The 18,639-nt window shown below is 46.9% G+C and overlaps 1 protein-coding gene across 1 annotated transcript; it reads left to right on the top strand.

Moving 5' to 3' along the window:
• The first annotated feature begins 8,142 nt into the window (after positions 1-8,142).
• TAMALIN (trafficking regulator and scaffold protein tamalin) lies at positions 8,143-18,212 on the top strand. The gene is made up of 8 exons (XM_052000857.1): positions 8,143-8,537; positions 11,206-11,255; positions 12,497-12,551; positions 12,687-12,789; positions 15,592-15,685; positions 16,183-16,249; positions 16,478-16,544; positions 16,882-18,212. Exons 1-8 carry the CDS (start codon positions 8,292-8,294, stop codon positions 17,352-17,354), a joined length of 1,155 nt encoding a protein of 384 aa, XP_051856817.1. The 5' UTR covers positions 8,143-8,291; the 3' UTR covers positions 17,355-18,212.
• The last annotated feature ends 427 nt before the right edge of the window (positions 18,213-18,639 follow it).

Here is an 18,639-nt window from a genome sequence, read left to right as displayed (position 1 = left end):
TTGCAATATTGACTCTATTTTTTATCATCTGCTAGTTTGAATATGAAGTAAAATCTTGTCTGATTTGCATTTCTCTTATTAATTTGGAACACTTTCTCATATGGATGTTGATCATATGCATTCCTTAAGTGTTCTTTCCATTATAATATGCTGATTGAAGAATTTGGAGTCAGAAGACTTAAGTTTCAAATCCCATTTCAGTCACATACTACTAATTTGGTCTTAAGTGAGACCTTTACCTCTTGGGACCTCAGTTTTCTGATCTCCAAAATAATGGAATTGGACTAGTAGATAGTCCTAATTTTAAGACTATGATTTCTTCCTCACAACTCCAAATCTATTTATTCCAGCCATCTAGAAGATTTATCATGAAGGTCCCACATGTATTCCACATTTGAAAAACAATATTCACAATGGACCCTGGTAGTAGATATATTCCTTACGCCTTTAGTTAGCAAATCCTTTCATAGGACAACTTTGTACTTTTGATTTCTTATCCAAAAGGATACTGCTATACACATTTTCATCCTCTTTCCATTTTACCCAGCCTTGTCATTTCCCTTGGACCTTGGACCTGGGAATTAGAGCCAGAAAGAAATATGGGAAACTGTTCCTTTCCTCAATTTTATTTCATATTCCCCTGGGCATATGGGATGGGCGTCCTGGTGCTTTCCATCCCTCTTTTAGACAAGCATCAACATCTTTGAGTTTGATGCTTTAGCGTTTGCCTTTTTAACACATATTGCCATCCTTGGATGGGATAGTCATAAAATTGGGGGGTTTAGAGAGACACTTGAGGTCCTCTAGAGTAGTGGTGTCAAACTCAAAAAAGAAATGGGCATCTAAACCATACATATTTTATTTTTATTTATTTTATTTTCTCAAGACCCCTTAAGAAAAAGAAGCATAAAACCCATTACAAACAAGCTCTTAAAACATATTTTTGATTCCTTGAAGTGGGAAGTTGGGGTGCACCAACAGATGAGACATCCAAGGATGTCTTTGCATGTCCCATTTGCTCTAGGATCCTGAAATCCTGAATTTTATAGATATTAGAATGAGACCCAGGGCCACATGCAATGTCCTGACTTGAGATTTGGAAAGAAGAAATTTGTGACCCTATGAACCTGTATGTGGAGTTGTTGTATCTGAGGTTGGAATTGAACTCGGGCCCTCCTGACTCCAGGCCTGGTACTTGATCCACTAGACCACTTAGCTTTTTGTCTAGTCAAGTTCAAGGAACCACGGAAAGCCAAATATAGGTTATTGAGGAATGGGGAAGAGTTTCATGATAACAAAATTTACCCTTATTTGAGCACAGTACAGTTCAGAAAAATGTTTTCAGCCCTATGGAGGTCCTTAATTTAAACCTGACAGGGAGGTGACATAGCTAGAGAATGCTCTTCCAGACTTTTAAAGTTAGAGACTTGGAATTTATCTAGCAATAAGATGTTCATTATCAGGAAACAATGCATGTTTACCATGGTGAGGCCAAATGGTGGAGATGGCTTAGATAGGTTCCCCTTGTATCTGATACAACTCCCTGAGGGGGTAAGGCAATATAGTACTTTAGCTCTAGAGGTGGAGGACCTGTTCAAATTCCACATCTGCCACTACTTATGTAGACTTGACAGATTACTTCCTCTTCCTGGGTTTCAATTTTCATCAGCAAAATGAAGTTAGAATGGATGGCTTCTGGATCCCTTCCAGCTCCATCTGATCTAAACCTTTCAGGGTGGGCTAAGGATATTCCAGGCAGGTGATAGCTTGGAGGAAGGAAAGGAACAAGTAGGTAATGGCATAAAGAAGTGGGCCTGAAAAGAGAGAGAAGCAGCTGAAGGAATGGTCTGAGGACTGAGTTGGGACAGGACTATCCTTTTTTGAATGTTTAGGGGAGGGAAGAACTACTGTAAGAGAAAGAAGAGTCTTTGACCCAGACTTCTAGAAACTTTACATCTAAAGTAGACTCCCAAATACTCATACCCTAATAAGGGAGGAGAGGTTGGGTGTTGAATGCCAAAAGATATCCTTACTGGAGATTACTAAGTAGCCCTAACGTCTGCCACTGTATCTCCATTGGGCTTAGTGGAGGGAAGGAAAAGAAAATTGAGTCACAGGTTCAAGATTCTTAGATCCCTCTACATCAGGTAGAATTTATAGTGTCTCCCCTTTTGCAGTCTACCACACACACACACACACACACTCCCATGGAAGTTTTTGGCCTTAGGAAGTCATTGAGAAAAAACAGTCCCAACCCTCCCAGCTGCCCACCAGCTGTTGCTGCCTCCCTGAATTGGATGCCATAGGAAATGCCCATGGCATTCAGGACCCAGCCCCTCATTCTTAGTGGAACTGGAGACTCAGCTGTTTCTTAAAACCTTCCTCCACTAGCCTTATTCCAAGAAATGGAAACAATCAGGGACCAAAGCAATTTGAAATCCAGCACTGGAGCACTGGATTCCTACCCATTCAAAGCCCTGGGAATACCAAATTCCTCTCTCGTTTGAATTAGACTGTAGTGAGGACTTAAGTATTGGGATAATGACAATTTTTTAAAAGTTGTTTGGGTTTCTTAAGGAGTTAAAGGAAAAAAAATGGGCCTAGGATCCAAGTTTAAATTTTGATAAATAGCATCTCTAATCCAAAGTGGCAGAAAGCAGTTTCAACTCCTAATCCTATTCCTGACCTATTTTTGTTCTCTGGGGTTTGGGACTAGACCATCATGTTTAACAAAAAAATTTGAGTATTTTCAAATCTTGTCTTTCCCCCTCCTCGGTCCCAGCCCCCTGTTCTGATGTACTGAAGAAGGCCCATTGCAAAAAGGTGTTACCCTTCTTTTGAGAATTCCCAGGTTAATGGGAGAGACTGAACGCATCCAAATGATCATAAATGTGCTAAAAGAGCATAGTATAATTGGGTGATTTATAAAAGTATAAATTTGAAGGAAAAACCATTCTCTCTGGACAGCACATTCTGCTCTTTTCTAACTTAGAAATATCTAAAGCAGTCTCTGCAACTTCCATTCCTTGTTTCTAATTCTGGCCTCTGGGACCAAGGACAGAAAACTGAATTTATATTCCAAATAACTCTTCAAATACACACACCACCACCACAAACCCTACCCTTCCCTAGATTAAAGATCCCCTGTTCCTCATACTTCATATCCTCAAGGACATTCTCTGTCCTGCTTGCAAAAAACTTTGCAATTATTTCACTATACCCAATGGAAGTCTTCTGGAATAAGCAAGAGCTATGGAGAAACAACAAAGTAACATACTCTTAATGTTTACTAAGCACTTAAATTCTACAACTCAGTATACAAAAGAAGAAAGTTAAATGGGAATGATATCATTACGGATATTCCCTGTCTCTGAGGAGATTGGAGGAGAGAAAACAAGGGAGGAATTTCTGACTAGAAGATGAAAAGTGAATAATTATTGGTTTCTCTTCTGGTTTACCCAAATTGATCCTGGGGCCTGATCCACTAGAGAGGTAGTGCAGGTATTCTATTTTAATAATTCAAGGATCTGTAGTTTATTGTATGGATTTTCACTCCACAGAAGCAGATTGCACTTTCCCTTATGGATTCTAATCGAGAAATCTCTCCAAATTTAGCTGGGCTAGATTTCACTGGGGGTATAAAGGGAAATGAAGGGCAGCTGGATGATGCGCAGGATAGAATGCCGGACCTGGAGTCAGGAAGCCTCATCTTTCTGCATTCAAATCCAGCCTCAGACTCTTACCAATATGACTCTAGATAAGTCACTTAATCCTATTTGTTTCAATCTCCTTATTTGTAAAATGAGCTGATGAAGGACATGGCAAGACACTCCAATATCATTGCCAAGAAAACCATAACAGGTCATGAAGAATCAGACACCACAGAAAAACAAACAACAAAAAAGTTCTCACGAGACAGACCCCGTAATCCTTCACTAGATTTCCAGGTTGTTAGGACTTAATATAACTTGCACTTCACTCAGGTAGCCTTATAAAACCCTAAATCTCCTTTACCTCCATACCATGAACCAGAAGAAGATTCAAATATACATATCCTTTTCATTTAGATCTCATAGTTTAAGTGGCAAATGACCTCCTTCCTCCAAAGCCATCATTCTTTTTTTAATCCTTTCTAGTTTTTTTTATTTTAATAGTATTTTATTTTTCCATGTACATGAAAAGATATTCAACATTCACCTTTGCAAAACATTATTCCAAATTTTTCTCCCTTTCTTCCTCCCTCCTCCCCAAGTCAGCAATTTTATATAGGTTAAGTATATGCAATTCTAAACATTTTCATATTCTTCATGCTATGCAAGAAAAATCATATAAAAGGAAAAAATACAAGAAAGAAAGAAAAGCAAACCAACAACAAAAAGTGAAAATGTTATGCTTTGAACAACATTCAGAGTCCATATTTCTCTCTCTGGATTTTCCATCACAAGTTTCTTTGAATTACCTTGTATCACTGCATTGTTGAAAAGAGCCAAGTTGATCATCACATAATCTTGTTACTGTGTATAATGTTCTCTTGTTTTTCTCACTTCACTCAGCATCAGTTCATGTAAGCCTTTTTAGGTTTTTCAGAAATTAGCCTGCTCATAATTTCTTAAAGAATAAGAATATTCCAAACATTCACATACCATAACTTATTCAGCCATTTCCCAACTGATGGGATTCACTCATTCATGCAGTTCCTTGCCACTACAAAAGGAACTGCCACAAACATTTTTGCATGTGTGAGTCCTTTTTGAAGGACTTTGAAGGTCTGTATCCTCTTTGAGATACAGACCCCATAAAGATGCTGCTAGATCAAAAGGTATATAGTTTTATAGCCCTTTGGGTGTAATTCCAAAGTATTCTCCAGCATGGTTGGATATTTTCACAACTCCACCAACCATTCATTGATGTCCCAGTTTTCCCACATCTCCAATATTTATCATTATCTTTTCCTGTCATCTTAGCCAGTCTGAGAGGTGCAAAGTGGTACCTCAGAGTTGTCTTAATTTACATTTCTCCAATCAATAATGATTTAGAGCATTTTTTCATCTGACTAGAAATGATTTTAATTTCAACTGAAAATTGGCTGTTCATATTCTTTTTAAACATACAAAGTTTAGGTTAAAAAGAGAGAGATTGAATAAACATTGGAAGTCGGCTAGACTCCCCAGCTTCAATGATATTTAGAGCACGAGAAAAAGGCTGAGAAGACAGAAGTGGGCAAGAGAGTTCCACCAAAGAAGAAAGGGGAATTGAGGAAATGAGCCTGGAATGGAGAAGACTATGGCAAATGCCAGGAACTGCACGGGATAGAAGAGGTTACCTTAAGAAACACTAAAAGAAATTAACTTGAGCTACAGCAGGACACAATGAAATTAGACTGAAAAAAGAACTTTTCCAAAGGTAAAGGAATCTCTTGGTCCCTCACTTAGCATCATAAAATACCAGAGGTAGATATTTAGAGATCATCATAGTACAATCTAATATTTTATAGATGAAGATACTTTAATCCCACAATGGGGAAGTGACTTGTCCAGTCACATGGATAATTAGAGACTTATAGTGGAAAGATCACCTGAATGTTTCAGAAGATTCAGGTTTTAGATAGTTGTGCCATTTCGGTGATCTTGTAGATGAGTTGAGTGACCTCTGAGTCTTCATTTCCTCATCTGTAAAATTGAAAGGATTTTGAAAAAGGATCTCAGAAATGCAATAATTTCACACCTCTAGTTCTATAACTAGCTCCAGCACTAGGTTGTCAAGAAAAGCTTAAAGACCAATTTAGACGTCTGAACATAAAGCTCTGGGGTGTGAGGCCATGGCATATCTTTAAAGAGAGAGATGGATGGGATTTTTCATAAATCTGCCCGCTAGGGGTATAGTGATTCCTGCAGAGGAAGCCTATGGCCTGCAGAGGGAACCACTACTCTACACCAGCCTTGTTCTTGCCTGCTATGTCTGTCTCAGGGGTTTAGGGAGCTTTGTTGGCCACAAGGAAGAAGAGAAGAGGCAGTGAAGATGGAGGGAGGGAAAAGAGAGAGAGAAATACAAACTTTTCTGGCTTCTGGCATAGGGTCTGAGATGCTTAGTGACCTGAAAGTAGTCAGGATCATTAACCTAACTCAGGGACCTAAAGGAAACCAGCAATGGGTCAAACATACTCTCTCTGTTCTGCTCCTACCTATCCAACCCCTGATTTTCCATGAGGTCCTTCTGTGGATAAGAGGCTAACTTTGAAGTTGGTGTTTTTTGAAGTAAAAGGTAATCTTAGCCATTGGTTAGTCTAAATCTCTTTACATATGAAGAAACTGAGTCCCAGAGAGGACATGTAAAGAACTGGCATTTAAGAACACGTTCAAGGACTAAGTTGCCTCAGTTGACATAGTGTATTTTTTTTAATCCATAAGGCAAAGAAAATAGAGATAAAATGAAAATGTGTATTTCAAAGTAAAATTATAATAAAAAATTTTACATTATTTGACACATCTGGGAATCAGATTGTTGATAAGTAGCAGAGCTTGGACTCAAAAACCTATCTTCTGATACCAAGTCCATTGCCCACTTCACTCTCAGAAACCCTGCCATCATACCAAAAGTTTGGGAATTTTTCCTTTTAGTAAATGTTGAATGTGGATTTAGGCCTCAGAGTTCACTTAGGATGGTGGAAAAATAAACAGAAACCGGCTTCTTTGCTGCCTTTCCTCCTTCTTTCCCCATCTCCCCCCACCACACACACACACACACACACACACACACACACACACACACACACACTACTAACACAATCTGGAAGTGGCAGCAGACATCTGTGAGGACTCTGCTCTCATTATCAACAATTGCTGCCTACAACAAACCTTCAGGTTGCTCCCACCAGCTCTCAGCTTGATAGCCACTTGGTACCTTTGGTGGGGAAGAAAAGGGATAGGAAAGAAGCATTGAATATCCCAGTAATTTCCAAAACCCTACATATCCTACTGCAGCTCCTTAAGGGTATAAGGTACATCTGTGCTCCCTTGTACACACACTTGAAAAGAAAGGAAAGGTTTTCTTTTCCAGTTCGAGCTGCCTTGAAACATAGGAGGGGGAAACAGCCCTGTTTCCTGGCCACCAAGTTCTGTTGGAGGTTGGATGGGAAAAGATCCGCCACTCTGACACCCCAGTGCCTATGGCCACTGGCCATAACCATCACCCCTTGCCCTTTTAACTTCTCCGTTAAGGTCCATAGTGTTAGAAACTACTGAGATGTCCTACTCTATCCAGAACATCATGGCATCCCTCAAGAACTGAATCTAGAACAAGTCAGAGCCAGACCAGACTCTCTTCCTCAATTTGTTTTGTAGGGGTCTTATCTGTAAAATGCTTAGAACAGTACCTGGCACATATTAGGTGTTTAATAAATGTTTATTCCTTCCTGCCCGTGTGATTCTTTTCTCTCCTCTTCTCTGTCCTCCCTTCCAAGATAAGAATTTCTCCTAGTCTTTTTTTCCCTCAGCGCCCCTCCCCACCCCCAGCCAAGGCTTGGGCACCAGTCAGCCCTCTCTGTTTTGTTCCCACCTTCTGCTTCCAGTCCTGATCCGAGGTGTGGGGTCTGCCTGGCTTCGGTGGCTTATCTGTTTCCTCCCTCCATCTGTCTCTCCTTGATTCCATCCCTCCCCCAACTCAGTTCACCCTCCATCCCGTTCATCTTGAGCCCCGCTAAGGCCAAGCAGACCCGGTCACCTTCCCAGATCTTTGACTATCCTTCCCCAAAAGCCCTCCCTTCCCTCAACCACCCCTTCTCTAGCCTCCCACAGCCCTCTCCCAGGGAACTTCCCCTCCCCTCCCTGTCACTCAAATTTCCTTTGAGAGCCTCCACCATTTTCAAACTTCTCCACAGAAATTTTAGCTTTCTTCCAAAAGCTGAGGAGCCCCGTACCTCAAACCCATGCCCAGCCCCCGGGTCTGCCTTCGCTGCTCTCACAAAGATAGAAAGGTTTCCCAGCGGAGGATGCCCAATTTCTCCTGCGTGGGCGGGGCTTAGCCATATGGGCGTGGTCTTGTTGTGCGAAGGGCGGGGCTTCCCCTGTCGGCGGAAAGGAGCGAGGTGGAGCCTTCGATATGGGGGCGGAGCCCTGGGTTGGCCAAGTTCCGCCCCCTAGTCGACTGGAGGGGCTTATAAAGAGAGCCCAGTGAGGAGTCCGGCCCCCCTCTCAACCCAGAGGAGAAGCGGCCGACCCCGGAGCGGACTGTGGAGCGGCGCCTCCCGGAGGATCGGCCTCGGGCCCTGGACACCCCGGAGTCCGGCCACAGCCATGACCCTCCGCCACCTTCGGAAGCTACAACAGAAGGAAGAGGCAGCGGCCGCGCCGGACCCCGCTGCCGCCGCCGCCCCAGATCAAGGGGCGGCCCCGGCCCCGGCCTCGGTCCCAGTTCCAGCCCCGGTCCCGGCTCCTGCCGCCTCCGCAGGGGAGGACCTGTACGCCGCGCTTGAGGACTATCACCCGGCTGAACTGTACCGCGCGCTGGCCGTGTCTGGGGGGACCTTGCCCCGCCGCAAGGTGGGCTCCGCCGGCCGCTCGCCTCCCGGGCCCGCTGTCCTTGCGCTCCCCCGCCCTGTCCCCCGCTCTCCCGTTGCTGTTGTTGTTGCTCCTCCTCTCTCCATCTGCTTTCTCCCCCATACTCCGTAGGTTCCCCTCACCCCCTCTGCCTAGTCCCCTCGCCTCGCATCCGTCTCATTCTAAGTGTTTCGATGGTGCGGTGGTCCGGGATCTCCCCCTTTCTCCTTCTCCCGGAGACTGCTTCCTCCTCACCTCCTTTCCACTCGGTGTTTTCTCTCAGTCCCCCCACTTTGTGCCTTTCCTGCTCACAACTCTTTTCCCTCCACCCCGCCCCATCTCGAGATCCTTTCCCTCCCATCCCTTTCGTTGCTTGGGACTCTTCTTTTCTTCCTCCTCGCCCTACTCCAGACTTTTCTCCGCCCCTCCCCCCGTCGGGACTCTTCTTTCTCTTCTCCCCGTCCCCCCACTCTTCTTTCCCTTCCCCCCCTTCTCCACTCGAGACTTTTCTCTCCCCCTCCACCATCGGGACTCTTCTTTCCCTTCCCCCCCTTCTCCACTCGAGACTTTTCTCTCCCCCTCCACCATGGGGACTCTTCTTTCCCTCCCCACCCCCGTCGGGACTCTTCCTTCTCTTCCCCCTTTCCCGCTTGAGACCCTTTAACACCCTGACCCCATTCGTGACTGTTGGGTTAGAGAGCTTGGTGCTGTTTCCCCGCCCGCCCTCTCAAGAAGAGCTCGTGAGGTGCGCCCAGCTAGGGCTGGGATCCGCCAGTCTTGCCGGGGGGGGGGGGAAGTCCTGGGGGTCCCAGAAAACCTGGCCGAACTAGGGAAGAAGGACCCAAAGGAGGCAGCGGCTTCTATTTTGGAGGTGGGCCGGAGGTGGGGAAGATGGGGAATAGACCTTTCTTTAGCATCCCCTAGGGCTCTGTGTTGGAGAAAACCTCTAATCTTGAGGGTAGGGAAAGCGATTGGAGAAGAGGCATCCGAGCACCGGAGCTGGATGTCCCGGACTGCTGAGCCAGGGCGAGGGCGGAGGCGGTGCGGGGTGGAGATCCGGAGCCGCTAAGTCCCCAGCAGTGGCCCCTAGTCTCCTTTCCAGAGCGGCTGGAAAGGGGGGAGGCAGGAAGGATGCGAACCACGCCCTCCTTCGCCCCGGCCCCACCTCCAGCCTCAGAAGCTCTTCTTTTTAGCTCTGGGTCTGAGGCTACTGGAACATTCAGAAAGAGAGGAGGGGACGGAGCTAGTTAGCTCTCCAACCGTGCACAGTTCAGGTTGATGAGGTTGGGGGGAAGGACTTAGAGCTGGGCTGGGGCGGCTGGGGGGGGCGCATTCACAACACAGACCTTGTCTTCTTCCTTCTCACCACGGGTGCCCCAAGCCCCGCCCCCACCTGCACCGCCCCCTTTCCCCCACCCCCCACAATGAATGGCTTGTTACATGTTAAGAATTTGCATTTTATGAAAATCAGATTGGGGAACAAAGAGGGCTCTCTCTGCCACCCCCACATCGAATTTAGTGGGACCCCTGCCCTGGACTGCTTCTTTCCCGGACATTTCAGTGAAATGCAGGGAGGAGGCACCCTTGGGGAGGAGGTGAGGGAGAGCAGGGAGAGAGAGGTATTCTCTAGTCTAGGGCAAATGTGGTGAGGGGCGGAATAGTGGCGTGGGGGCAGTGATCTGTTGGGAAGTATTTTAGCTCTAGACTAAACGTCAATAAGCAGGCTTGACTTTCCACCTCCAAACAAAAACAACTATTTTGGAGAGAACGCTGTTGGCCGGAGGAGTGGATCATAGCTGGTCGGGACGCAACTAGAACTGGATTTTCTGAGGGCTGCTGGAGCAGCTCTGGAGAGTCTAGGGTCCCTGGTAGTCTTTAAAGGTCAGATGACTGGCTTGAGTGAGCCCCCACTAAGCCTTGTGGTTGGTTGCATTGTAGGATGACTCTTGATATTGGCGTAGAATTCTGTTTCTGTTTCCTCTGAGAAATGCGTCCCCTCATTATTCCCCCACATGGGAGTAAGAGTACCTTTTTGAAGCCCAGTTCTGCCATTTAGTAGATGTGTACCTATCTATGGTCCTCAGTTTCCATATCTAACAAAATAAATGGGTTGTACTAGACCAACTCTAAGGCTCCTTGTAGCTCTAAACGTTAGGACCCCTCCCCTCACCCAGAGTTTCCCTGGAATACAGAGGCCTCTTTGAAACAATAGGAAGCCTTTTAGCCTAGGAACCATCAGAATAGTTAGCTGGTGCTTTGGACAGTTGGGATCCCAGAGGGATCCTCTGTCAACAGAGAGAGAGACAACTGTTGGTCATAGTCACTCCAGAAATACTTGTTGAATCAGTACTGGGGAACGTACTTGGTGAAAGATAACTTAAGAATAAAGAGAATGGCAGCAGGTTTGGTTCCGGGTCTGACTGTGGCCTTAACTTTTCCCATTCTTTAGCCCTGGATTCATCCTAATGCTATCCCAGTTAAAATTAAGAAGCAGAGGGTGGGTGTTAGGAGCGGGGTCTTGAACTACAGCAGCCTGCTCCAAGGCCAGGGTTCTTCCCACCTACCCCTGCTGGCACCTACACAGTGAAAGTCAGCCCTTGCCTAGCCCTCTCCCCTTCCTAGCCTCCCTGATGCTATCAGGATATGACCTCGTCCTCTACTTCTTCCTTAGGGCTCAGGTCTCCGATGGAAAAATCTCAACCAGAGTCCAGAGCAGCAGAGGTGAGCTGTCCTTCCCTTTCCCAGTCTCCTGTCCCACTTTTCTCCATTTGGGGAGGAGTGGGCCAGGTGGAAGAGTGGGCTGAGTGAAGGGGGTGGCAGACAAGAAGGGAGTGGGAAGGTTTGAGTCACTGGGTGTTCTGCAAAACACCCTTTTTCTCCTCCCCCCAGCACTTACTGCCATATCCCTTTGGCAACTTTGGGGGCTGGAATGGGAGGTGGAGAAACTGGGAAAGAGGGAGAAGGGGTTGCCTGCAGAGCTCTGGGAGTGGGGGCAGAGAATGAAAACAGCTCTGACTGGGTGCCATCCACCCACCCTAAATGATCTTCCCAGAGCCAGTTCAGCATAAAATCTGAGAACATTGGACCGGGGACGCTTAGTTCTACTGCTTTTTTAAACTGTGACCTTGGCCAAGGCACTTCATCCTATTTTTCAGATGAAGAAACTGAGTTTCAGAAAGGTTACTCTTGGCTACCCACTTCATAGAAATATTTTTCATATGAAAATACAGTTAGTTGATATATGTAAAACAGGAAATGATACCAGGCTACGGGGAGAACACTTGATCTCTGGTGCATCAGGCTGTGGTTCCTTCCCTAGCCTCAGAGAAAGATCCCATAGACCAAGGACTGTTGACCGTTGCTCTCTGGCTTTCTCTGCCTTTATCCTGGGGGGGAGGGGGGCGGGGGGAGGTGTACCCCTTTTGGAACTAAAATGTCCCAGCCACTAGGAGGCTTGTTTTACATAACCCAGAGCTTGGAGGGGGCCACCAAAGCAGCTTTAGTCCTTCTGTGGGAGGGGGAAAAGAGAAGGAAGAAAGGGGGTGGACTGGGGGTGTGTGTGCGCAAAGGAAACTGGTGGGTCTGGATCCGCTCCAAACCATTGTGTCCAGCCATTCAGCTCCCCCACTATCCGGGAAGGGGCCGGCGGAGGCTGTTCTCCTCCCAGCCTGTCACATCTGGCACACTTCCCCCAACCCCCTCCTGCTTTCACAGTGGGAAGGCCCAACCACAATTGGGCAGGGCAGGCTGGGAATTGGGCTGTGGTCTCCTGACAAGCCAGAGTAGGGGCCAAAGCTGTAGAGCAGATAGTCTGGGCAGCTCAAATTTGGCCTTGTTTCTGGGGCCACTGATAAAATGGGTGGGAGCCTGAGGGGCAGGGTCTGAAGCTCCCCGTCCTCCCTCCCACCACGCCAATAACAACCGTTCCCAGTGTTACAGCCTGACCCTGTTGTCTCCTGCAGGAAAGTGCTCACCCTGGAGAAGGAAGAAAATGAGACCTTTGGCTTTGAAATCCAGGTTGGAAAAGGAAATGGTATTGGATGGGAGTGGGGCTGGGTGCTGGAACTGGGCTCTTTAAGGGAGGGAAGTTAGGGCCTAGTTACAGTGCCCATCCCGGTATCCTGGACTTAAGGGTTGATTGGGCTGTTTCAGACTTACGGCCTTCACCATAGAGAGAAGCAGAAAGTGGAAATGGTGACCTTTGTGTGCCGAGTTCACGAGGCCAGCCCTGCCCAGTTGGCAGGACTCACACCAGGTGAGGACTCAACTCTGGATTTAGAAGCAGGGAAGAGAGTGCCCCGGGGTGGGGGGGGAGTGGGGGGCTGGATGGATGGGGACATGACTCTGTTCTCTCCCTGTGAAATCCTGAAAAATAGGGTGTGTGGAGAGGGGACAGGGAGGGTAAATTGGACTTACTAACCGGGGCCAAAGCAACATTTCCCCTCTCCTTACTTCTGGGAGTGGAATGTCAGAAAGTTCTTTCTTTAGGAAGGCCTGTCTTTCCCTGACACACCCTCTCCAGCACTTCTGCTGCATGAAATTTATTAATAAACATGTATTCTGTACTCAACAATGAAGAAAGATAGAAGTCTCTGTCCTCAAGTTTTATTGGTGCCTTTGGATTTTACATCACATTCGTTTCCAAACATACTCTTCTGTTGCCAAGTAAGCCCTGCCTTGTAGTCAATTTTTAATTGGCAGAACCAATCAACACATGTACTATGTCTGACCTCAAATGGAACACTCCCATAAATCCCCACCTCTTCAATGAAAGCAGGGAGGTTCATGAATTGATTTTCTTCAAGATGTTTTCTCATACATTATCTCGCTTCCACCTGTGTGACAAGGCAAACCACTCCAAGTCTCAGTTTTCTCAATGAAAATATAAAACGAGGAGATACAGATTAACGATCCCTAAAATCCCATTGAAATCCAGATCCTCTGATTCTATTTCAGTCAGCTAGCATTTATTAAGCCCTTACTTTGTACCATGTACTATGCTAAGCAGATTTATTTCCTTCCCATGCGAGATTGACAGGATAACGTGATTTTTTTTTTTTTTTAAATTAGGCCCTTTCAGAGGGCTACCCTGGTCGTGCTGTGAGCTAGTTGGAAGAGAGGGAAGAACATGAAGAGGCTTGGGCCAGAGGGATCTTTATTTGATCTCAAAGGTCTCCTCCAACCCTACCTTATTCAAATAGGCAGCTTAGGTGCCCTTGGGGCAGTAGATAGAGCTCTGAGCCTGGAGGAAGAAAGATCTGAGGTGGACTTCCTAGGCACTCTAGTGACTTTACTAAAATAAAGTCTCTCTGCCTCAGTTTGTTCAACTATGAAATGGAGATAATAGCAACTACCTCACAGCGTTATTGTGAAGATCAAATGAGCTACTATTTGGAAAGTGCTTAGGAGAATCCCTAACACATAGAAGGTTATTGCTGTTGTCCAATTCAACTCTTCCTGACCCTCCTGGAGGAGATCCTGGAAGAGTTTGTCATTTCCTTCTGCAGCTAATTTTACAGACGAGGAACTAAGGCAAACTGGGTGAAGTGACTTTCCTAGTAAATGCCTGATGTCCAATTTGAACTCAGCAAAAGGATTCTTCCTGGCCTCAGGCCAAGGGCTCTATCCACTGGACCACCTAGCTCCAGTACATAGAAGAACTTTAATAAATTTTATTCTTCCCTCTCCTGTGGATTTAAAGCCTGGGTTTTTTGCCTTCCAGTCCAGAATTCTGATTTTCAGTTGTTTCCTCAGCCTTGCCCCAAAATGGGTCTGATGACAAGTTTTAAGCTGGACAGATAACCAAACCTGGGGCAGCAGAGCCTCAGAGGGGAAAGGCTCAGCCATCAGGAAGAAGGTCCTCTCTTTAGCCTGCATGGAGTAGGCCAGAGGCAGCATATGGCCCCTGTTCTCATCTGGGAGGCCTGACATAGAGAGAAAAGCAGCTGAGAAAGAACCCAAGGCTGAGAGAAAACAGCAGCTGTTCCAGCCAGTGCCAGGTGGAGGTGGCTGTGTTTTGTGTGGGAAGCTTTGGGAGGGAGGGAGAGGGAGCTGGCTTCCCCAGACAGGTGGCAGAGGTGAGAACTAGCTCTGGGCTAATGTTCAGATGTCTTTTAAATAATCTCCCCTACCCTTCCTAGCTGAAGAAAGAGAGAAAAGAAAGCCCGGGGAGGGGGTTTTATTGTTAGGTTATTTCAGTCAGATACCAACTCTTCCATTTGGGGTTTTCTTGACAAAGATACTGGAGTAGCTTGCCATTTCCTTTTGCAGCTCATTTTATAATTTTTCAATAGTGTTCTATTTTCCCAAATATACATAGTTTTTAACATTCATTCTTTTAAAACTTTGTGTTCCAATTTTTTTCCTTCTTTCTCCTCTCCCCAAGACAGCAAGCAATCTGATAATAGGTTAAATCCATGCAATCCTTATTTCCATATTTCTCAAGTTGTGCAAGAAAAATCAGACGAAAAAGGAAAAAACACCAGAAAGAAAAACAACAAAAAGGGAAAATATGCTTCAATCCACATTCAGTCTCCACAAGTTCTCTCGATGTGGATGACATTTTTCATCCCAAATCTATTGGAATTGTTTTGAATCTCCACATTGTTGAATCCAAGTCCATCACAGTTGATCACATAATCTTCTTGTTAAAATATTCTCTTGGTTCTTCTGCAGCTCTTTTTACAGATGAGGAAACTGAGGCCAGCAGAATGAAATGTTTTGCCCATGGTCACACAGATATTAATTGTATGAGGCTACATTTGAACTTAGGTCTTCCTGACTCTAGATCCCAACCTTTATTCACATTAGTTGCCTTTTTCTCTCCTTCTGAAACCCCACCACCACCATGATGAACGCCATCAATGTGGTAGTCACAGTGTTTTAAGTCCCAACTCCATGTGTGTAGATGTCTGTGACAGTGTACAAATCATTTCCCTTCTCAACTGCAAAATGTAAACAATACTTGCTGTCTCTGAGTAGTTATGAGGAAAACATGATCGTTAACTGTAAGGCACTTTGTAAATGGGAGCTATTATCTATGATCTGTGATATACAGGAGATACAATTGCCAGCGTGAATGGTCTCAACGTGGAAGGGATCCGGCACCGGGAGATCGTGGACATCATCAAAGCATCTGGCAACGTTCTCAGGCACGTCCAGCTCCCCCGCATAGGGCAAAACTACTGGGGAAGATCTAGAACCCACTAGAAATACAGAGCCCCAGAATGGAGTGAGAGGAATGTGAACAAAATGCCGGGGAGGGAGCCCTGGGAGGATCGCATTTTAGTTGGACCTTGAAGGGCTGGTGGGGTTATTTCAACATGTGGGCCGAGGGGCTGAGCAATAAATTGTGAGTGTAAGCAAGGCACAGGAAAGCTTAGGGTATTGGATCCAAGCGGGGTTAGGAAGTTGGGGGCTAAAAAAGGAGAAAGGCCGGCTGGGAGAAGGGGGGGGAATATGGAGGAGCTTAATGCCAGACTTTAAAGAGGTGAGAAGTAATGGCGGGTAGGGAGCGATGCCATGATCCAAAGCATCTTGGAGCCTTTGGAGCAGAAGAGAATTCTTGGTAATTGGCCAGGCCCATACACCTTAAGAGTTCTCCTTACATTTCTCCTCTCCCTTTCCCCCTCCACCCTATATTCCTCAGACTGGAAACAGTGTATGGAACCTCCATTCGGAAGGCAGAGTTGGAGGCCAGGCTGCAGTATCTGAAGGTAGAGAAAATCCAGACAGCCCTTACCCTGGTCCAGGGATAACGGCCTCGTCTTCCTCAGTCTGGGGCTCCCTGAGCCCCAGCCCTTTTGAAGGGAGGCATCTATCCATCCTTCCTCATCCCACTGAGTCTCTTGGGCCCCTCGATCCCAGCTTCCATTACCTCTGATATTCCCCTATCTCCAGCTCTGTCCCTCTAGTCTAATAGGTTGGGATAACCTCTTTTGCAGCAAACTTTATATGAGAAATGGGGGGAATATCGGTCACTGATGGTGCAAGAGCAGCGACTAGTGCACGGTGAGTTGGGGTAAAGTCTTGAATGGTTACTAACCCTAGCCCCCCCCCCTCCCCGCCCAAGCCCTGCCTGCCTTTCTGAGGGTGGGGTAAGTTTTTGAAAAATTATCTACTCCAGACCCTCAACTCCGTGCCGGTCCTCCTCGTTCTTCTGAGGGTGGGAAGGGAAGGCAGCAGTTGGATCATTTAAGGAACGGTTCCCTTTCCTATAGTAGAGGGTCTCGTTCACCTGTTTCCTTTCTCCCACCTCTGCGCGCCCCTCCCCCAACACAAAATCTGGGACATCGGGGGCCCGGAGCTCCAGCTGCATTCCCATGGCCTGTGCCCCCCTCCTGCCCAGGTATCGTGGTGAAGGACCCCAGTATCTACGACACCCTGGAGTCCGTGCGCTCCTGCCTCTACGGGGCGGGTCTCCTCCCAGGCTCGCTGCCCTTCGGACCTCTGCTGTCGGCCCCAGGAAGCACCCGAAGCAGTTCAGCCCGCACCCGAGAAGGTTCTGATGACTCGGTCTACCACACTTGCTTCTTTGGAGGGGCAGAGCCCCCGGCCCTGTGCCCTCCAGCCCACACCCAGGCTCCCCCCCCGCCCCCGGCGCCCCGGCCCCTGCTGAGTCGCAGCGCCAGCGTCAAGTGCCCGGGACCCGGAGGAGGCGGGGGAGGCGGCGCCTTGGGCCAGCTGTGGACAGAGGCCCGGGAACAGGGGCTATGCGGCCCAGGGCTGCGCAAAACCAAGTACCAGAGCTTCCGCCGGCGGCTGCTCAAATTCATCCCGGGACTGAACCGCTCCTTGGAGGAAGAGGAGAGTCAGCTGTAGGGGGGCTGGGGTCCTGCGTGGGCCCGGAAGAAAAGGGGGGAGGGGGAGGCTAAAGTTATTTATTTATTTATTCAGCGATTCCTGCAACTGTAGAAGGGCTCGAGGACGTGCGAATGTTGAGGCAGGGTTGTGGTGGAAGGACCCCCTCTCCCTCCTTGGACTTTGGGGAGGAAGGAGCTGTGGAGAGAGTTTTAGGTCCTGACTGGGGGGCTCTTTCTGTTCACCCTTTAGGGAAAGGAGCAGGGTCTTTGGCTATCCCGGCTGCCTGTGGCGCCAAAGGCAAGACCGGGGAGTGTGTGGGAGAATCTATGGAAGCGATTTATTAAGTGTAGGCTTCCTTGATGGAGGAAGGGAGCAGGGCTCTGTAGTGCCTTGGGGGTAGGGATGCCCTGTATCCCGGATGGAGTCTCCTCATGCTGGCTGCCCCTCAGCCTTATTGTGCCTCTCTCCATTCCTCTCCAACCCAACACCCAGTTCAGCCAGTTCAACCCCTCCTCTCTTCTGTCCCCCAGAGGCCCGTGGGAATGGATGAAGTTTCCTGGGCTTCTGGGGACTTTCTCCTCTGCCTCTGGGATCCCAGAATGGGTCTGTTAATAAGTGAAGCCAGCTTATTTGTACTTGTCGGGGCAGCCTAGGAATGGACCCCCAGGGGGCCCTGGAGAAACTGTGTGAAGTAGGGCTCATCCTGGGGGCTTTCGGACTCCCACCGGAAGGACGAATTGGGGGAGGGTCTGTGGGGGGAACAGACTGTTTCAATGTTCACCAACCTGTTGCTTCTGAAGGACATACTATAAAAAACTTTTTTTAAAAAAATTTTTATTATGCATTTGTGTTGCTTGTTAACTACTGGGGGAAAGGAGAAGAGTAATTAATGGCCTGTTATCTTTCTATATTTTGCATCTCATTTGCATCTTTCCTACTGCTATAGACCTAATCAGGACACATTGTGTTGAGAAAGAGTCCTGGTTTTTGCTCTCTTAGATTTTTTTTTAAAGTTTATTTTATTTTAAAAAAACAAACAAACAAACAAAAACAAAACAGTAAAGGAATACAAAACAAAACAAGGGAACATTGTCATGTGTCCAGCAGAATATCAGGGAGGATTCAAAATATATAGGTTTTTAGATTTGAAAGGTTTGACCCTATTCAATCCCTATCGTGTCCACATCATGAACACAGTTCTGGGATTCAGAAACATTTGGATTCTGTTGGGTGGCACAGTAAATAGAGTACCCAGTGGGAAGTCAGGAAGACTGGTCTTCCTGAATTCAAATCTCATCTCAAA

This window comes from Antechinus flavipes, chromosome 5, assembly GCF_016432865.1.
Source record: "Antechinus flavipes isolate AdamAnt ecotype Samford, QLD, Australia chromosome 5, AdamAnt_v2, whole genome shotgun sequence".
Classification (NCBI taxonomy): domain Eukaryota; kingdom Metazoa; phylum Chordata; class Mammalia; order Dasyuromorphia; family Dasyuridae; genus Antechinus; species Antechinus flavipes.
Note: the sequence above shows the minus strand (reverse complement) of the source record. Positions and strands in the feature narration are given on the sequence as shown.